At 43.1% G+C, this 15103-nt stretch overlaps 1 protein-coding gene across 7 annotated transcripts in view; it reads right to left on the bottom strand.

The window, feature by feature from the left end:
• Positions 1-15103, bottom strand: part of TTC29 (tetratricopeptide repeat domain 29) — a 598163-nt gene that overhangs the window by 108445 nt on the left and 474615 nt on the right. For all 7 annotated transcript variants that reach the window (XM_074993220.1, XM_074993221.1, XM_074993218.1 and 4 more), the window contains one exon: positions 8121-8212. In XM_074993220.1, coding sequence (XP_074849321.1) covers positions 8121-8212 — 92 coding nt within the window. The remainder of the gene's footprint in view (positions 1-8120; positions 8213-15103) is intronic.

Here is a 15103-nt window from a genome sequence, read left to right as displayed (position 1 = left end):
CAAGAAGAAAAAAGATGTTTCCATACATTCCAAGTACATTGTTGCATTATTTTGAGCGCCAAGAATGACAAAACAGCAAATTATTATTTGTTATGTTATTTATTATGTTTTTCTGAGTTTCCAGTAATCTAAAATGATGTTTTATTTAGTCAGCATCTAGACAGACATTTTTTGTAGACAGGTCAGACTTTGCCTAGTGAAAAATTGAGAGTACAGGCCTAGGGAGGGGTCTAAGCACATTAATTTGTCAGTGAGAACCTTGTTTTTACATTTTTCTGTCCCGCCACTCATGGATGCCACTTTTAGCTTTAGAATTTTCTCTCTTCTTGTACAGCAGCAGCAGCAATATAATGACATTAACATTGTACATGACAGAGCTGATAACCTCCTTCAGGACGTAATGCTGCTGTGTGACTGCACAGATTAAGAACCGCTGCAGTCATACAGGCTATCCTATAAACTGTGGATTGTAGGTGTTACCTCCAATTCCCATTGAGACTCAGGGTACCTGAGGTTACTCCCAATCTAGGATGAAAGCTGGCTAACGACGCTGACAATAATATTTGCACATATTTTTAATAAAGCTGGCCACGCTAACAATCTAGTATCTCTGCCCTCTAGGCCAGATGCTCAAGTTTGCTTGGGAGTGAAGCACTGCACACTTTTTCTTTTTAAGGCTGAGTGTCACTGCAACTGACCTCAATATAAGCCATGAACCTGAGTCTCCCATGTAGCAGTGCAGCATGCTATATGTCAAGTCACCAAGCCAGCCCAAAAATACTATTCTTATTTTATCAACTCACAAATTTAAGTTCCTGTGATGAAAAATAATGATATATCTTCATACTACATTAAAACACTTTTATATCATATATTTGCAACAAATGATTGACTGAGGCTTATTTAACTTAACCCTTTTAATTTGGAATATACACTTCAAGAATTTGATCGTGCTATGTCTACTAGGATTCCTTAATTGGCTTATGCAAACAGAGTAATCAAAACAATGAAGTTTCTGCCACTGAACAGGAAAAACAGTGAAGACTTGATGCAAATCTAAATATTGTTTTACCACCCCTTGATATGCGGAGTCAGCTGCACTATTGAAATAGGCTGTCAAAACATTCCACATTTAATAGGGTACTTAAAATGTTCAAGTGCTATGTTACAGTAAAGCACATGTTTTTAAATGAGTAGAATTGTATTTATCATAATTATTAAGTGAACATATTTAAACGGCCGTAGAATATGAAATGTACTGAACTGTAAACATTTGCCCAATGTCAAAAGGTTTCTAAATTTTTGAACCAGAAACATATTTGGAAACTATCTTTCTTCTGAAGGGGAGAAAATCAAACATTTCCACACAGAAGTGTGGCACATGATTTATATAAGTTAAAGGACAAGGTTAGAGTGTTAGACAAATATTAATTCCAGTTTTTCTAGTTTTCTATATGCAGTGCACAGGTGCAACTTGAACAGCATATTATATGGTATAATCACTAAATCCATTCAACCAGACCTTAGAGAGTTAAAAACATATATTCTGAGGAGAAGAACTGCTCGGTCCAAAGGATGAGAATGAAACTGTGCAGAATATTTGTGTATCAAGGTGATTCCAGTTTCCAGCTGGGAAAACAGGATTGTTAACACCCACATCCCCTGACAACTGTCCAATTATGTATATCACACTTGGCCTACTGTTTGCTGTAGAAGTAATCAATAAAGGATGTGGTTGAGTGAACATAGATTTTGGTTGAACCAATGCATGAAAACTTAATCATTTACTCAGAGTGGAGAAATCAAATAGAACAGAAATGAAACAGCCACTGAGGGGTTTGTTGATTGTGCCACCAAGTTTGTGGGCTGGAGACTGAAAGTAATAAGGCAAATGGAATCAGTGACAGGAGAAAATGTAAAAAGGTTTTCTTAATCTCATGAATTAATAGAAATGTTTTGATGTAGTTTGGTCATTTTTTGATATTTCACATCAAAGAACTTACGTTCCCTTTATAGAAAATATAAAAATTACTAGGGCATATAATTTCTCAGGCAAAGGGAAATCAGATTTATAACAACAACAAAAAAAGGTAATTTTCACAGATAGAACTTCAGCTACCAAAGAGCTCTGCTGCTACATGGTAGAAAAGTCTTCTGAAGGAAGTTAAGGAAACCTGTAGCTTGAGACATTTAAAACCAGTCCAGACAAAGCACTAAAGTATTATCCTGTCAGAAACAACCCTGCACAGGACAGTAAAGCTGGGTCTACACTCCAGAGTTCTGTTGACAAAAGAGGTCTTCTGTCAACAAAATTAGGGAGCATCCACACTACAAATGTGTTCTGTTGAGAATCTGTTGACAGAATGCAGCAGTTTTCCTGGCAGAGTTCTGTCTTGACTGTACTAGACATAGCGCCTCTGTCGACAGATTCTGATCTTATCCACCTCAATCACCTATAATGTTATGTTCCTTTCAAAAATGCACTTTTTAAAAAGTTTCTACATAACTATACATGCTGTACTTTCTAAGATACTACCCTCTCATATTAGTGAGATATGTAGCTTCCCCCCCCACAAAATTGGCATTCATGAATCTATGGGGTAGTTATGATTGCTTCAGAAAAAGGCATTACGTATCTGTAGTAGCTCTTATCTTCTCAATTCAGGCTAAAAGAGACAAATGAATTTTTTTCTACATGTGTTGGGCATTATGGAGACCTGTACCTTCTGTGATGTTGCTCAAGCAAGTCTTGCAAGGGTCGCTGAATACGATGTACAAACCTAGTGTCCACAAGTTACTCTTTACTACAGTGGACACCACCAGAGATTATCTTGAAGGTAATGCCCTTATACCAGACTGTCCCTCAAATAACAATAGGCCTAGGAACCTCCAATTAGGTTCAGAAACATGTATCAGATCTCGCGTGGTGTCGAGGTGTCCCGTGTAGGGTCTCATGAGCCACGGCTGCAGGGGGTACGCCGCATCTGCCACCATGCAGAGCGGCATGGTGACATCTTCCGACACGGGGATCTCCCTCTGGGGGACAAAGGTGCTGGCCCACATGTGGTGGCAGAGGCTGGAGTTCTGGAAGACCCAGGCACCGTGGGTGCGGCCATCCCAGCCCATGTAAAGGTCGGTGAACCAGCCCCTCGCATCCACTAGGGCCTGCAGCACCACCGAATGGTAGCCCTTCTGGTTGATGTACTGGACGGTGCTGTGGGGCAGGGCATGGATGGGGATATGTGTGCTGTCCAAAGCGCTGATGCAGTTCGGGAAGCCCAGGTCCTGGAAGCCGGCAATGGTGTTGTCCACATCCCCCAGGTGGACGACCCCATGGAGCAGCATCGCGTTGATGGCCCTGACGACCTGCACAGGGGGAAGGGGGACACGTGCTCTAATGTGGGTGTGGCGGCTGTGGCCCTCCACCTCGGGCCCATTTGGGCCCCCTCCCGTCCGGCCCCTGGCCCGTGCAGCCCCTGCTCCCTCCCATCCAGCCCCTTGCCGGGGAGGGTTCCCCTTGCCCCAGCCCTCCCACCCCTCTGGCCCCACTTACCTCCATAAGGACAGCCCCGAGGGTGGCCTTGCCCACTCCGAACTGCTGTCCCAGGGAGCGATAGGAGTCTGGGGTGGCCAGCTTCCAGATGGTGACTGTGACCTGCTTCTTCAATGTGAGGGCTGGCCGCATGCAGGTGTCCTGGTGCCGGAGTGCAGGGGCGAGCCAGTGGCAGATCTCCTTGAAGGTCTGCCTCAACATGCGGAAGTTCCACAGCCCCCTTTCCTTGCCCCACCTCCCCAGCCCCACGCACTCCCACCAGTCAGTGCTGCTGGGGTGGGTCCAGAGGCATCGGGGCACCTGGGGGGGGGAGCGCCATGGCCCTGGGGAGACCTTGCAGCCACCTGATGAGCTCGGGTGCAGCTGCGGCGAGGGTGCACAGCACTGCCAGCAGGGCATCCATAATGAGGGTGTCCGCCTGCAGGAGCTGTCGCTGGGCTTCCATGGGCACGAGTGGGCTCTGCCGGGCACAAACAGGCTGGGCAGCACTCGGCTCGTGCGGAGGGGAGGGCGGAGGGAGGAGCCCTTTAAAGGAGGTGGCTGGCTGTGGCCCCGGAAGGGCTTGTCGGCCATGGGACCCCATCTGCGGCGTTTCCTGCCTCCCTTCTTTCGAAAGAGAGCTTGGAGCCGTGTGGACGCTCTTTCGAAAGACCAGGGTGGCACTTCGAAAGAGCAGATCAGAACGCAGATCTGAAAAATGGCGGCGGGGGCTCTCTTTCGATGGCCGTTTTTTCGAAAGCCGAACTTCGATTTTTGCCCTTTCGAAAGGGCGTTTGTGTCGATGCAGCTAATATGTTTGTCTTTGGTGAAATTCATTTAGTTGTCTATAGCCAATTTATTGAGATCCTCCTAAATTTTAGTTCTATCCTCCAAAGTATTGGCAACCTCCATTAGTGTTGTGTCATCTACAAACTTGATCAGTTTGTTCTCTATTCCTATATCCTGGCCATTAACAAAGATGTTAAACCACCAGCCCTGGAAACCCCACTTGAAATCTTCCTTCAATCTGACATCATTCCATTTGAAGTGTCTCTCTGCATGATTTGTTTAACCAATTTTGTATCCACTTAACGGTAGTGTTGTTGAGTCTGCATTTCTCCTGCTTACTTGTAAGAATATCAAGTAGGACTTCTGTAAAAAGCCTATCAGAAGTCCAAATATATTATGTCCATCACATTTCCCCTATTCACCAAATCAGTTACTTATCAAAGAAATCAAGCTGATTTGGTATGATTTGTTCTCAGTATATCCAAGCTGGCTACTAATACCTCTTCACCCTCCAGATATTCAGAAATTAAATGTTTTACACATTGCTCTACTAGCTTCCCAGGAAATGAAGTCATGTTGACTGGTTTAATATTTCCCTGACTTCTCCTTTTTGCCTTTTTTAATGGTGGGCACATTGTTAGTCCTTCTCCAGTCTTCTGGGACCCTTCTTTCCTTCCATGAGTTTATAAATAGTATTGTCAGTGGCTCTGAGACTTCTTCAGTTAATTCTTTCAGTACTTTCAGGTTAATACCTTCTAGCCCATTGATTTGCATTAATTCAAGTTGGTCAGAAGATCTTTGATGTGTTCTTTCCTTATCTCACATTTACTGCACCCCTTCTAACTTTACCAGTTTTCCAGTCATGTTTTTTGTGAGAAAACTGAAGCAAGGCAGGCATCAAGCAGCTCTGTCTTCAGTTCACTTTTCTTCTTAATTGAGCTTTCCATGGGACCTTGTCTACTATATTCCTGAGTCAGTTGAAATCTGCTTTACTGAAGGTCATGAATCACAATGGGAAGTCATTAAAATCTTCACTGGCTCAGTCAGTATTTTTCAACAGGGTCCTATGGACACAGGTCAGAATAATAAGCATCTAAAGTTCTGTGTGAGTCGACGTCTACGTTACAGAGATCTTTTGAAAGAACTTCTTATGAAAGAGAGTGCCTACGCAACCCCTGCTCTTTGAAAGAACAAGCCAGAAATTGGAAATCAGGTCCTATGAGGGCTGCTCTTTCCGAAAAAAAACAAACAAACAAAAAAAACCAAAAAACAACCACGGCGGGGGGGAGAGTGCAGAGCATCTACACATGTTTTCTTTCAAAAGAAGCTTTAGAAAGGGGACGCGCTTCCTGAAATGGGAAAGGAAGAGTCATTTCAAAAGAATGCTTTTTGTATGTAGATGCTCTACTGGATCTTTTGAGAGAGACCCCTTCTTGCTAGTGTAGACACAGCCTGAGAGTGCACTGGGACCTACAATGTGTAACACATGCCCTTTTTCACATTGGTGCTCCTTTACATCTGTCTTTCATTTCCCCTCACCCTTGTAATACTAAGGAAGATTCAGCAAAACAGATCCAGAATTATCTTAGTCATGATTATCTGAGCTGAGCAAAGCTGTTTCTTTGAGCTTTCACTTATTCTTCACTCAGTTAAGATACCTTGTCTGAACAGAATAGAGTAATGATCTCAAATCTCAATTCTCTGTTACTGACAGCATGGCTGCTAGATTTCTAAGGTCAAGTAGACTAATGCTTTTCCAAAGAGATCAAGGCAGTCTGTTAGAATCCAGAAGCCGTCCACTAGGATGTGCTATATGGCCAAATGGAACCAGTTTAAAACGTTTACTTTTTATGCTTTATGGTCAATTTCAGTTATTTTAGAATTTGCCCAGTTTCTGATTGAATTAAGGCTGCTCTTAGCTGCCACTGACAACTACTTAGCTGTTATAACTGCCTACCATATCACTGTGAAAGTGATCATAGACTAATATGTATTCCAAGAGAGAATGATTAAAGGCACGTTACAAACTTGTGCCTTCCTATCTAGTATCCTGCTGATCCTTGGAACTTGTGGCACTAAACATCCTCTTAGAAAGGCCCTTTAAGTTCATGGGAGTAGCCCATATCATGTATTGCTTAAATTATCATTCTTCACAGCCATTATATCAGCTGCAAGGGCTTGGAATTCCAGATCCTGATGACCAGTCCAGCTCATACTGCACTTCACAACGTGATATGTACCCAGAATTTCTACCAAAAACAGTATATTAATTTCTGTGTATTTCCCCAGAATCCCACAGGCATCATGGGCAAGGACAGGTTATTGGTCTTCCTGTGGCCATTCCAAGATGCCACTGGATAATGTAGGCAGGTGAGCTGGCACCAGACACTAATCTGCATGTTGGACAACTGAACTATTTCACAGAGGGGTGCAGGGAATCAAAGAAAGGTTTCCCACCTTATGGAAATTCTATATAAGGCGGGAGAGGAAAGAAAATGATTGCCTTCAGCTGGCTTTACCTCTGCCTTCCCCCGCCAAAAAAGATACTTGAAAACACCTGGAAACAAAAGTACTGTAAACTAGGTGGGATAGGGAGAAGAACTGCTGGATCCAGGCTACAAGTTGCCTGGCCTGTGAAGGACTCTACCTGAAACAATAACTAGAGTGAGAAATTATTATTTGTGACCAGTTTTTTAGTGAAACTAGCTTAGATTGTATGCTTTGTATTATTTCTTAGTAATTAGCTGTGTTCTATTTGCTACCTTTTTGACGACTTAAAAGACACCTTTTTGTAGTTAATAAACTTATTTCTTATTTTTGATATAACCCAGGATGTGTAATTTTTAACTGGAGGGGAAAGAGGCTGTGTATAACTTTCCTTCACATTGAGGAAAGAGGCAAACTTCACAGAACTTTGAATGGGGGAGGGTGAACATCTGGATGCTGCAGTAAATCTCTTAAACTATGTTCTCCCACAGCTGAATTCAGCATTTGTATCTACAAGCTGGTTGTGGTTCTGCCTGGGTGCTTTGCTTGAGGATGCTTAAAAGCCTGGCTCAGCAAGACCTTGTAAGAGGGGCCTAGGCTGGCAGAGAACCAGGCTCAGTAGTATTTTTAGCACCTCAGTTGGCACCCCAGGGGTCCCAACCCACCATGCATATAGCCTGCAATACACAACAGAATGAGTCCAGGACAATCCATTAAGGTTAACTTTGAATTTCCTTGCTTTTACTGATCAAGTGTTAATTGTACTATAATCTTTCGCATCAATTATTTTTGTCAAAGTTCTAATTTCTGGCAGATAAATTCAAGTTCAAGATTGATGAACTGAAACAGAGAATTATATTTTCAGCAAATCAGTTACCCTATATGGTCAAAACATGAATGTCTCGACAGAAAAAATGAGGCAGAAAAATATAAGATAACACCTCTTAAGAAGAGTTCTAGAAAGGTTACATTGAGAATACCACACTTCTCTAGCCTTTCTGCTTTTTAAACCTGTAAAATATGAGTGGATTTCTTTCAGCAAGGTCTTTTTCTTACTTTTTGGAAATATGAAACAAACACCAACAAAGAAAGTAGATTATGGTGTACAGGTAAGGAAAAGCTTTGATCGTGCACTTTAAAACAAGCTGTTCTGGTTTAAAATAACTTGTGATGAAAGGGTCACTTACTAGAAGAAGGGCACTGCTTAAAATTTAAGAAGTCAGTAATGGGAAGCGACAGACCTCTAACAATTTAAGTCTTTCATGGTAGAGTGAATTTGCACTGACAGAAAGACAAGGATGTGCTAACTTACCTTACCAGGACCTTGGCTATAGCTTGATATGCTCTACCTAGGCCAAAAACATCAGACAGTTCCATGGAGATGTCTTTGTAGGTGTTCAGATTCTGTGAGGCAGCAAAAAACAATATATAATATCAAACATTTCAGCTTTTGATTTAGAATCAATCTGTACACACAAGGAACAAAGATGTTTTCATACTGTTAGATGCCAGTTTTACTACCTACAGCATACAGAGTACTGCATTGTATAATTATTTCACTTTTGATATGCAACAATTACAAATACTTAACATAAGGATGTTCACTTACATCACAATTTTGGCATTACAGAAAACCAAACATATTATGCGATTTACAAAATAATTTGGTTATCTATAATTTAACAGACTTTAGAAGCTATGCATATTTTTAAAGGAGATCTATGAATCAGTATCTTAAAACAGAATCCTTCTCACTCATATATGAAAAATTTGATAAGATACACTGAAATACATATTTTCTTTTTTTAAAACACTATCAGAACTCAGCTTTTGGTACAGTTTTGAGACATACAGGAAATTGAATAAATTATAGCTTTTACATTTAAGCTAGGGTTAATCAAAAATGATTTTTGTAAATCATTTTATTACATGCACTACTAATTATTCTGGCACACAAGCAATTTGTTAATACTACTTGTTTGGAATGCACTCTATTAACGTGACCTCTTCTATAATCAAAGGATTACAGCTGCCACCAAGAAACATATGATCTTAATTTAATTTAACACTGACATCATCTGTATTGCATAATTTCCCTGTTCACCCATTTTTTCCAATGGGGATGAGGAGAGAAGGCATATAAAATGAAATCCCTTTCTTTCCTCCCTCCCTCTTTGTTCCTTGACCCAACCTATTACACACATGAGGACACAGGAAATCTCCAAAGACTATCTACGGAAATCCTTTTTGCACATTTCCAAGAAAGGATTAGTGAATGTCATTTACCAGACTGAAGGGGGATGGGAGGTGTAGAGGGACATATGACAGTACCTCATCTACCCCTTGATGCCTGTCTAGGGCAGTTTATATTTTGGAAAAAGAAAGGGCCCTTTATATTAATAACACATCTCTTCATCTGGTAAAACAGAGGTTTCAAAGAAGAAGAACATCTCTGTGCTAGGCATCAGTGAGCATGGTTTTCAGCATTCTTACTGCTGCTTCCAGCCCTTAGATTTCTTGCTGTCTCCTATGCATGTCTGGGGGCTTGGCCTGGGTAGGGTAGCTGAGCCAGCCCTCAGTGGAGTTTCATTCTATTTTTGAATAACCTAAACTATGTACGCACTGAAAAGCAATGTTTGCCAATGTGTGTTCGGCACTGTTTCCTCTTCAGTACCTCATCAGTAGAGCTTCATTCTTCATATTCAGCAATACTACTGTCTGTGTTTTGAAGGGCATTTTGAACTGAAGCACTGAACCAAATGAGATGTCAAATACAGAACGGAAGACCCTGGTCATAAGGCTTCATAGCATGAGCCTGGCATTCTCACCTGACTGAGTGCACACCCAAGTTAAAGTCTTTCATGTTGAAGAATTAAAGAAATTTGGACCTTTGCACTGTGGCAATGAAGGACTGTCACCCTCTGTGCCCCTTGTAGAACAGAAGGGTAGGTTGCTGAATGACAGCCTACCCTACATTTATCCTTTAAATGCTCCTTTCCTGGGGGGAGGGGGAAAGCTGCCCAGGCTCCTTGATCCACCCTGTTGACTCCCAGCATAATGTGTAAGCAGGACCCGTCCCACTCTGTCCCCTTACTAGCCCTGGACTGTGATTTTGAGGTGGGGGAGAAAGGGTTCCTGTTCCCTCAGTGGACCCAGAGCAGTTCTGTGCAAATGCATAAAATAGGGGTCAGGAACCTCTGGCACGGGCGCCAAAAGTGGCACACGAGCCAATTTTCTGTCAGGATGTGATGTGGGAGCTCAGCTCCATGCCTCCTTTCCCCATGCAGCTGGGAGCTTGCTGAAAGCCATGCCAACTGTGGACTAAGAAAAGACCGGCTAAGGCTACCAGCACCACCTAAACGGTAAAGCTCTGCATCTTTATTTATTAATGAAGTTCTTGTAAGTAAGACTATTAGTGACTTTAAAAAGTATCACTAGCACTCAGACCGTACACAGAGGTCAAAAGGTCAAATTTCAGCACTGTGCCTTAGAAAGGTTGCTGACCCCGGCATAGAATGTACATTGATTAAGCCAGGCCTGGAGTTCTAGGGCACAATAAGTCTCTATCTGTTTCCAGTCTTAGGCACAGAAATGGATGATATTAAAATCTCCTTACAGCACCCATGCCCAGGATTTAAAGAAACAGGTCACAATTTTGCAATTAACTCACAGGGCTGATTCCCCTTGCAGTATTTCTGCACTTATCAGACATTCTGCCATGTCCACTGGAGATTCCAAAAGAATTCCATAGTGGGCTGATACTACTCCTAGTAGGGCCTCTAGAGGACAAAACCTGCCAGGGAACATTGCTTAGGTGTAAGGAGGCTGCCACTTTCATTCTGAATACAGGGTCCAATAGCCAGAAAAGTAGGTAGTATTGGTCAGGGAAGAGGCCTGGCCAGAATGTATGGGGCAAGGAACTGACCTGCGTACATTGCCGCTGAAGCGATGTTCCATGGTAAGCTCTCACAAGAAAGTATAGCTGCTCCCCGTAACAGGGTTGGCCTGCTCTCGGGTGTCCCCGTATAGCTGAGGGCCCTTCGTGAAGTCTTGACTGCTGCCTTCTGAGTCCTGAGGGTGGGATCCAATGTACTCTGTTTTGAGAGCTGTCAGCTCCTTTACCAGGATTGTCGCCAGTCTCCAGCCACTGGGCCTGGATCTTACTCAGGGCAGAGCTCACTGCTTCATTTGGAGCACTCCAACTGCTGCTGGACTCCCAGGAAGCATAGGCATGCACCAGGGTCAAGTTCCTGAATGGAACTGCCTGGCCCTTCCCCCAGCAGCTTATTTTATATTGGCCTGCAGGGCCCTGATTGGCTGCACTGAGACAGCCACTCTATCCTCTGTGGAGGACCTCTTGTCTGCACCTTGGTGGGTGTTGCAAGGCCTCTGGCCTCCTCCAGAGGGAGTCAGGGCTTAGTCCACCCCATCACATTCCCCTAGGTAGAAATACTTAGAGAAGGCAGGGGTGATTACACCACTTGCACTCCCAAAAGAATGGTTTTCCCATCTAGATTACTGAAGCCATTTTTTGTAGAAGGAGGTGTTAAGGGCATTTACCAGCAGTCAAAATTCTCAGATGTTCCCCATTTTAGGGACTGTAGTACTTCTGATCCCAAAATTACCTATGCTCAAACCAAATCCAGTTTGCTGTCACTGATATTGCTGAAAACTATTTCAATACATCAGAAATAAAGACACATGAAACTGAAGGTATCGAAAAGCTATGTATATTACCAGAACTAATTCTGTTCAATTTTCATTTTCCTATGGGAATAGGTCTTTTTGTGTTCCTCATTTTGGTTCCACAGTGAGCCAGAGCCTCAGCTGGTGGCATAGCTCCAATGAGGCTGATTGATATCAGCTGAGAAGCTAGCCCACTTTCTGGACTTGGCAAATTGAAATGCCCTGGTGCGTATGGCCTACTCTCTTGTAACTCTTTCACAAAACAGGATGCTGAAGAGAGATATGTTATTTGTGTATACAATCCCAAACTGCACATAAAAGCTCTGCAGTAAAACAAACCAAATAAAACAAACATGAACAGAAGACAGACAAGATATACGGTATGCATCTACCTCAGACAGTTTCCCCAACTTCAGCCACTTAAGATCTACTACATAATGAAGTGCATCCTCAAAGGAAAGGAGATGTGGAATTGTCCTTCTATGCTGTGTTTGCCCAGTGTTCACTCAAACAGAATATGTGAATGGTGCCTGAAAGGCTCATCTATTATAAAAGTTTTGCCCACAGCTGCTGGGGAGGGAAAACATGAGGTCGTACTGTGCACTTAAAGAGACAGACCAGGTTATAGGCACTATAGGCTTGTGCCAGAAACCCACACCCCAGAGTCATACAATTAAATCAAAGTTGTAACTTTCATTTAAAAAAAATGGCATTCACGATTGTAAAGACAAGCTTGAAAACATTGCTCAAGTGTACCCAATGCAGTAGCGTCTGCCAGAGTCTGCAGTCAGCCTGAAACAACCAGTTCTGAGAAGAGTCTCATGCATCTCACAATAGGCTGTTATCTGCAAGACCTCCTTTCTGAGAAAGGGGGGATCCTGCCAACACCACCCTGGGAGCACTTGTAGCAAGAATATATCACTGTAGGGCTACGTCTACACGTGCACCCAACTTCGAAATAGCTCATTTCGATGTTGCGACATCGAAATAGGCTATTTCGATGAATAACGTCTACACGTCCTCCAGGGCTGGCAACGTCGATGTTCAACTTCGACGTTGCTCAGCCCAACATCGAAATAGGCACAGCGAGGGAACGTCTACACGGCAAAGTAGCACACATCGAAATAAGGGAGCCAGGCACAGCTGCAGACAGGGTCACGGGGCGGACTCAACAGCAAGTCGCTCCCTTAAAGGGCCCCTCCCAGACACACTTTCATTAAACAGTGCAAGATACACAGAGCCAACAACTAGTTGCAGACCCTGTATATGCAGCACGGACCCCCAACTGCAGCAGCAGCAGCCAGAAGCCCTGGGCTAAGGGCTGCTGCCCACGGTGACCACAGAGCCCCGCAAGGGCTGGAGAGAGAGTATCTCTCAACCCCCCAGCTGATGGCCGCCATGGAGGACCCCGCTATTTCGATGTTGCGGGACGCGGATCGTCTACACATCCCTACTTCGATGTTGAACGTCGAAGTAGGGCGCTATTCCCATCCGCTCATGGGGTTAGCGACTTCGACGTCTCGCCGCCTAACGTCGATTTCAACTTCGAAATAGCGCCCAACACGTGTAGACGTGACGGGCGCTATTTCGAAGTTACTGCCGCTACTTCGAAGTAGCGTGCACGTGTAGACGCAGCCTAGCAGTCCAGAACCATCCACCCACATGAACACACTGACTATGGCTATACTATAGCAATCTATCGACTGAAGTCACTGATGGAAGAGATTTCCTGACAAAACTTCTGTTGACAGAGCATGGCCACACACAAAAGTCAATCAGAAGAGTGCTCTGAAATGTTGACAGAGCAGCCAGACTGCCAGGCTGCTCTCTTGACAAAACAGGCACCTGGAAGCTCAGAAGACAGGGCTGCCCGTTGCCCTGGATGCCCTGTCTGTCGAGAGAAGGACCACCAGAGCATCCACACAGCTTTTTTGATGACAGACTCTGTCAACAGCAGCTTTATGCCTCATGGCTGAGGGGCAGAACGCTGTCACTGAAAGTGCTGAGTTTTGTCAACAAACTGTTGACAAAACACATTTTGTGTGTGTACGTTCCACAAGCTTTGTTGACAAAACCACTGTTTCATCAGCAAAACTTGCTACGGTAACCACTACCACTCTGACTACTGGGGTAAATATTGGGGAATCGCTGTTGACTCTCCTAGAAAGGGAAGGCTTACACATGCCACACAACAGTCCATGTCATTGTGTGTCTTAATTGCAGAACGCCATAATCCTTCCCTTGTGTACCTCTAAAAGGGGACCAGTAGCTTGGTTAGATGATATAAAGTCAATAAATCAAGTATGATGGGTGGGACACTGATAAAGTAGGAATGGGGGGTGCAAGGAGAATTTATCTGGGTAGAGCCTGGTAGGATCTCATAGTGAAGGACCAGTAGCTGAGTACTGGGGTGCCATAGCTGGGAGAAGATAATGGTGAGTCAAGCAGGAGATGAGGAGGAAAGGGCTGAACCAGGGCTGTAAAAGTCACTTGGCTGCTGACAGTTGGCAAGCATGAAGAAGGGTCAAACATTAGCAAAGGAACTGGTGTAGGCATTTGGCGGAGGGAACAATGTTCTCATTATCTTGAAATGAGTACACCTCTGCTCAGACCTAGAGAAATTAATACTATTTCTTGATGCACGTTGCTCTGTCCCTTGACAATAGCTTATTTGTAGGAATCAGGTCAAGGAAGCAGTTCCCCGGCTAGCCACACTCCTCCTTCTTGGTCAGTCTGTGTTGAGGACCTGGATGTTTAGAACAGGAAGTTCAGTGGCTACAAAATTATAGCAGTCATGGAGGAGATAAGTCTTTAGGGTTGGAAGGGTATATAGTAACCATCTGTTTGTGCATATCTGTTGCAATGCTGAAATACCCACCAATTCAGCCAAATAATACAAGCAAATAGTGAAAAGAAATTGATTTTACTTTATTTGCACTTGACAGTATGAAATAAAAATGCTTTTTATGATAAAATACTATGCATTGCATACTACTCAGCATGACTTCTGGTAATTTCCTTTGCGAGGAAAATGTGAGTACATTCTGGTTTCTCACATTTTGTGTGTGTGTTTATATATAAACAAACTGAAGTAGACAGGATATATAGCTAAATTACAGAGGTTTACTTGATACGTGCATGACTTTGATGAATGTCCTGCTGACAAATCAAAAGAGCACAAGCTACGTACTTTTTATGAGTCTTGGAGTTACTGAAGAGGTTTAAGATAAGCTTTTAAAAAAAATACTTTGTACAAGAGGTTCTGAAGAAGGTAGACTATTGAAATGCATGAACTTGATGTTGCTAGGTCCATTATAACATTTTTTCAAATAAAGGTTGATACTTTTGAAATCTGGTAGAATGATTTCATATTCTATATGCAGTTGAACTGACTAAATTATTGTACAGTTCTTAAAATATCTATCATAATGCTTCAGTAGGTATATCTTTATGGAAGAAAACAAGGAAGGAAGAAGACAGAGTAAGAATTTGATATCAGAAAAGCCAAAGTACAAACCAGCAAAATTAAACTACACTGAGATATAAAAACAGACTCAAAAGGAAGACCAAGGACAGGGAAGGTCCATTATTCAGTAGGAGTGGGAAGGC

This window comes from Carettochelys insculpta, chromosome 4 (assembly GCF_033958435.1).
Source record: "Carettochelys insculpta isolate YL-2023 chromosome 4, ASM3395843v1, whole genome shotgun sequence".
Taxonomy (NCBI): Eukaryota; Metazoa; Chordata; order Testudines; family Carettochelyidae; genus Carettochelys; species Carettochelys insculpta.
This window is presented reverse-complemented; position numbering and strand designations above follow the sequence as displayed.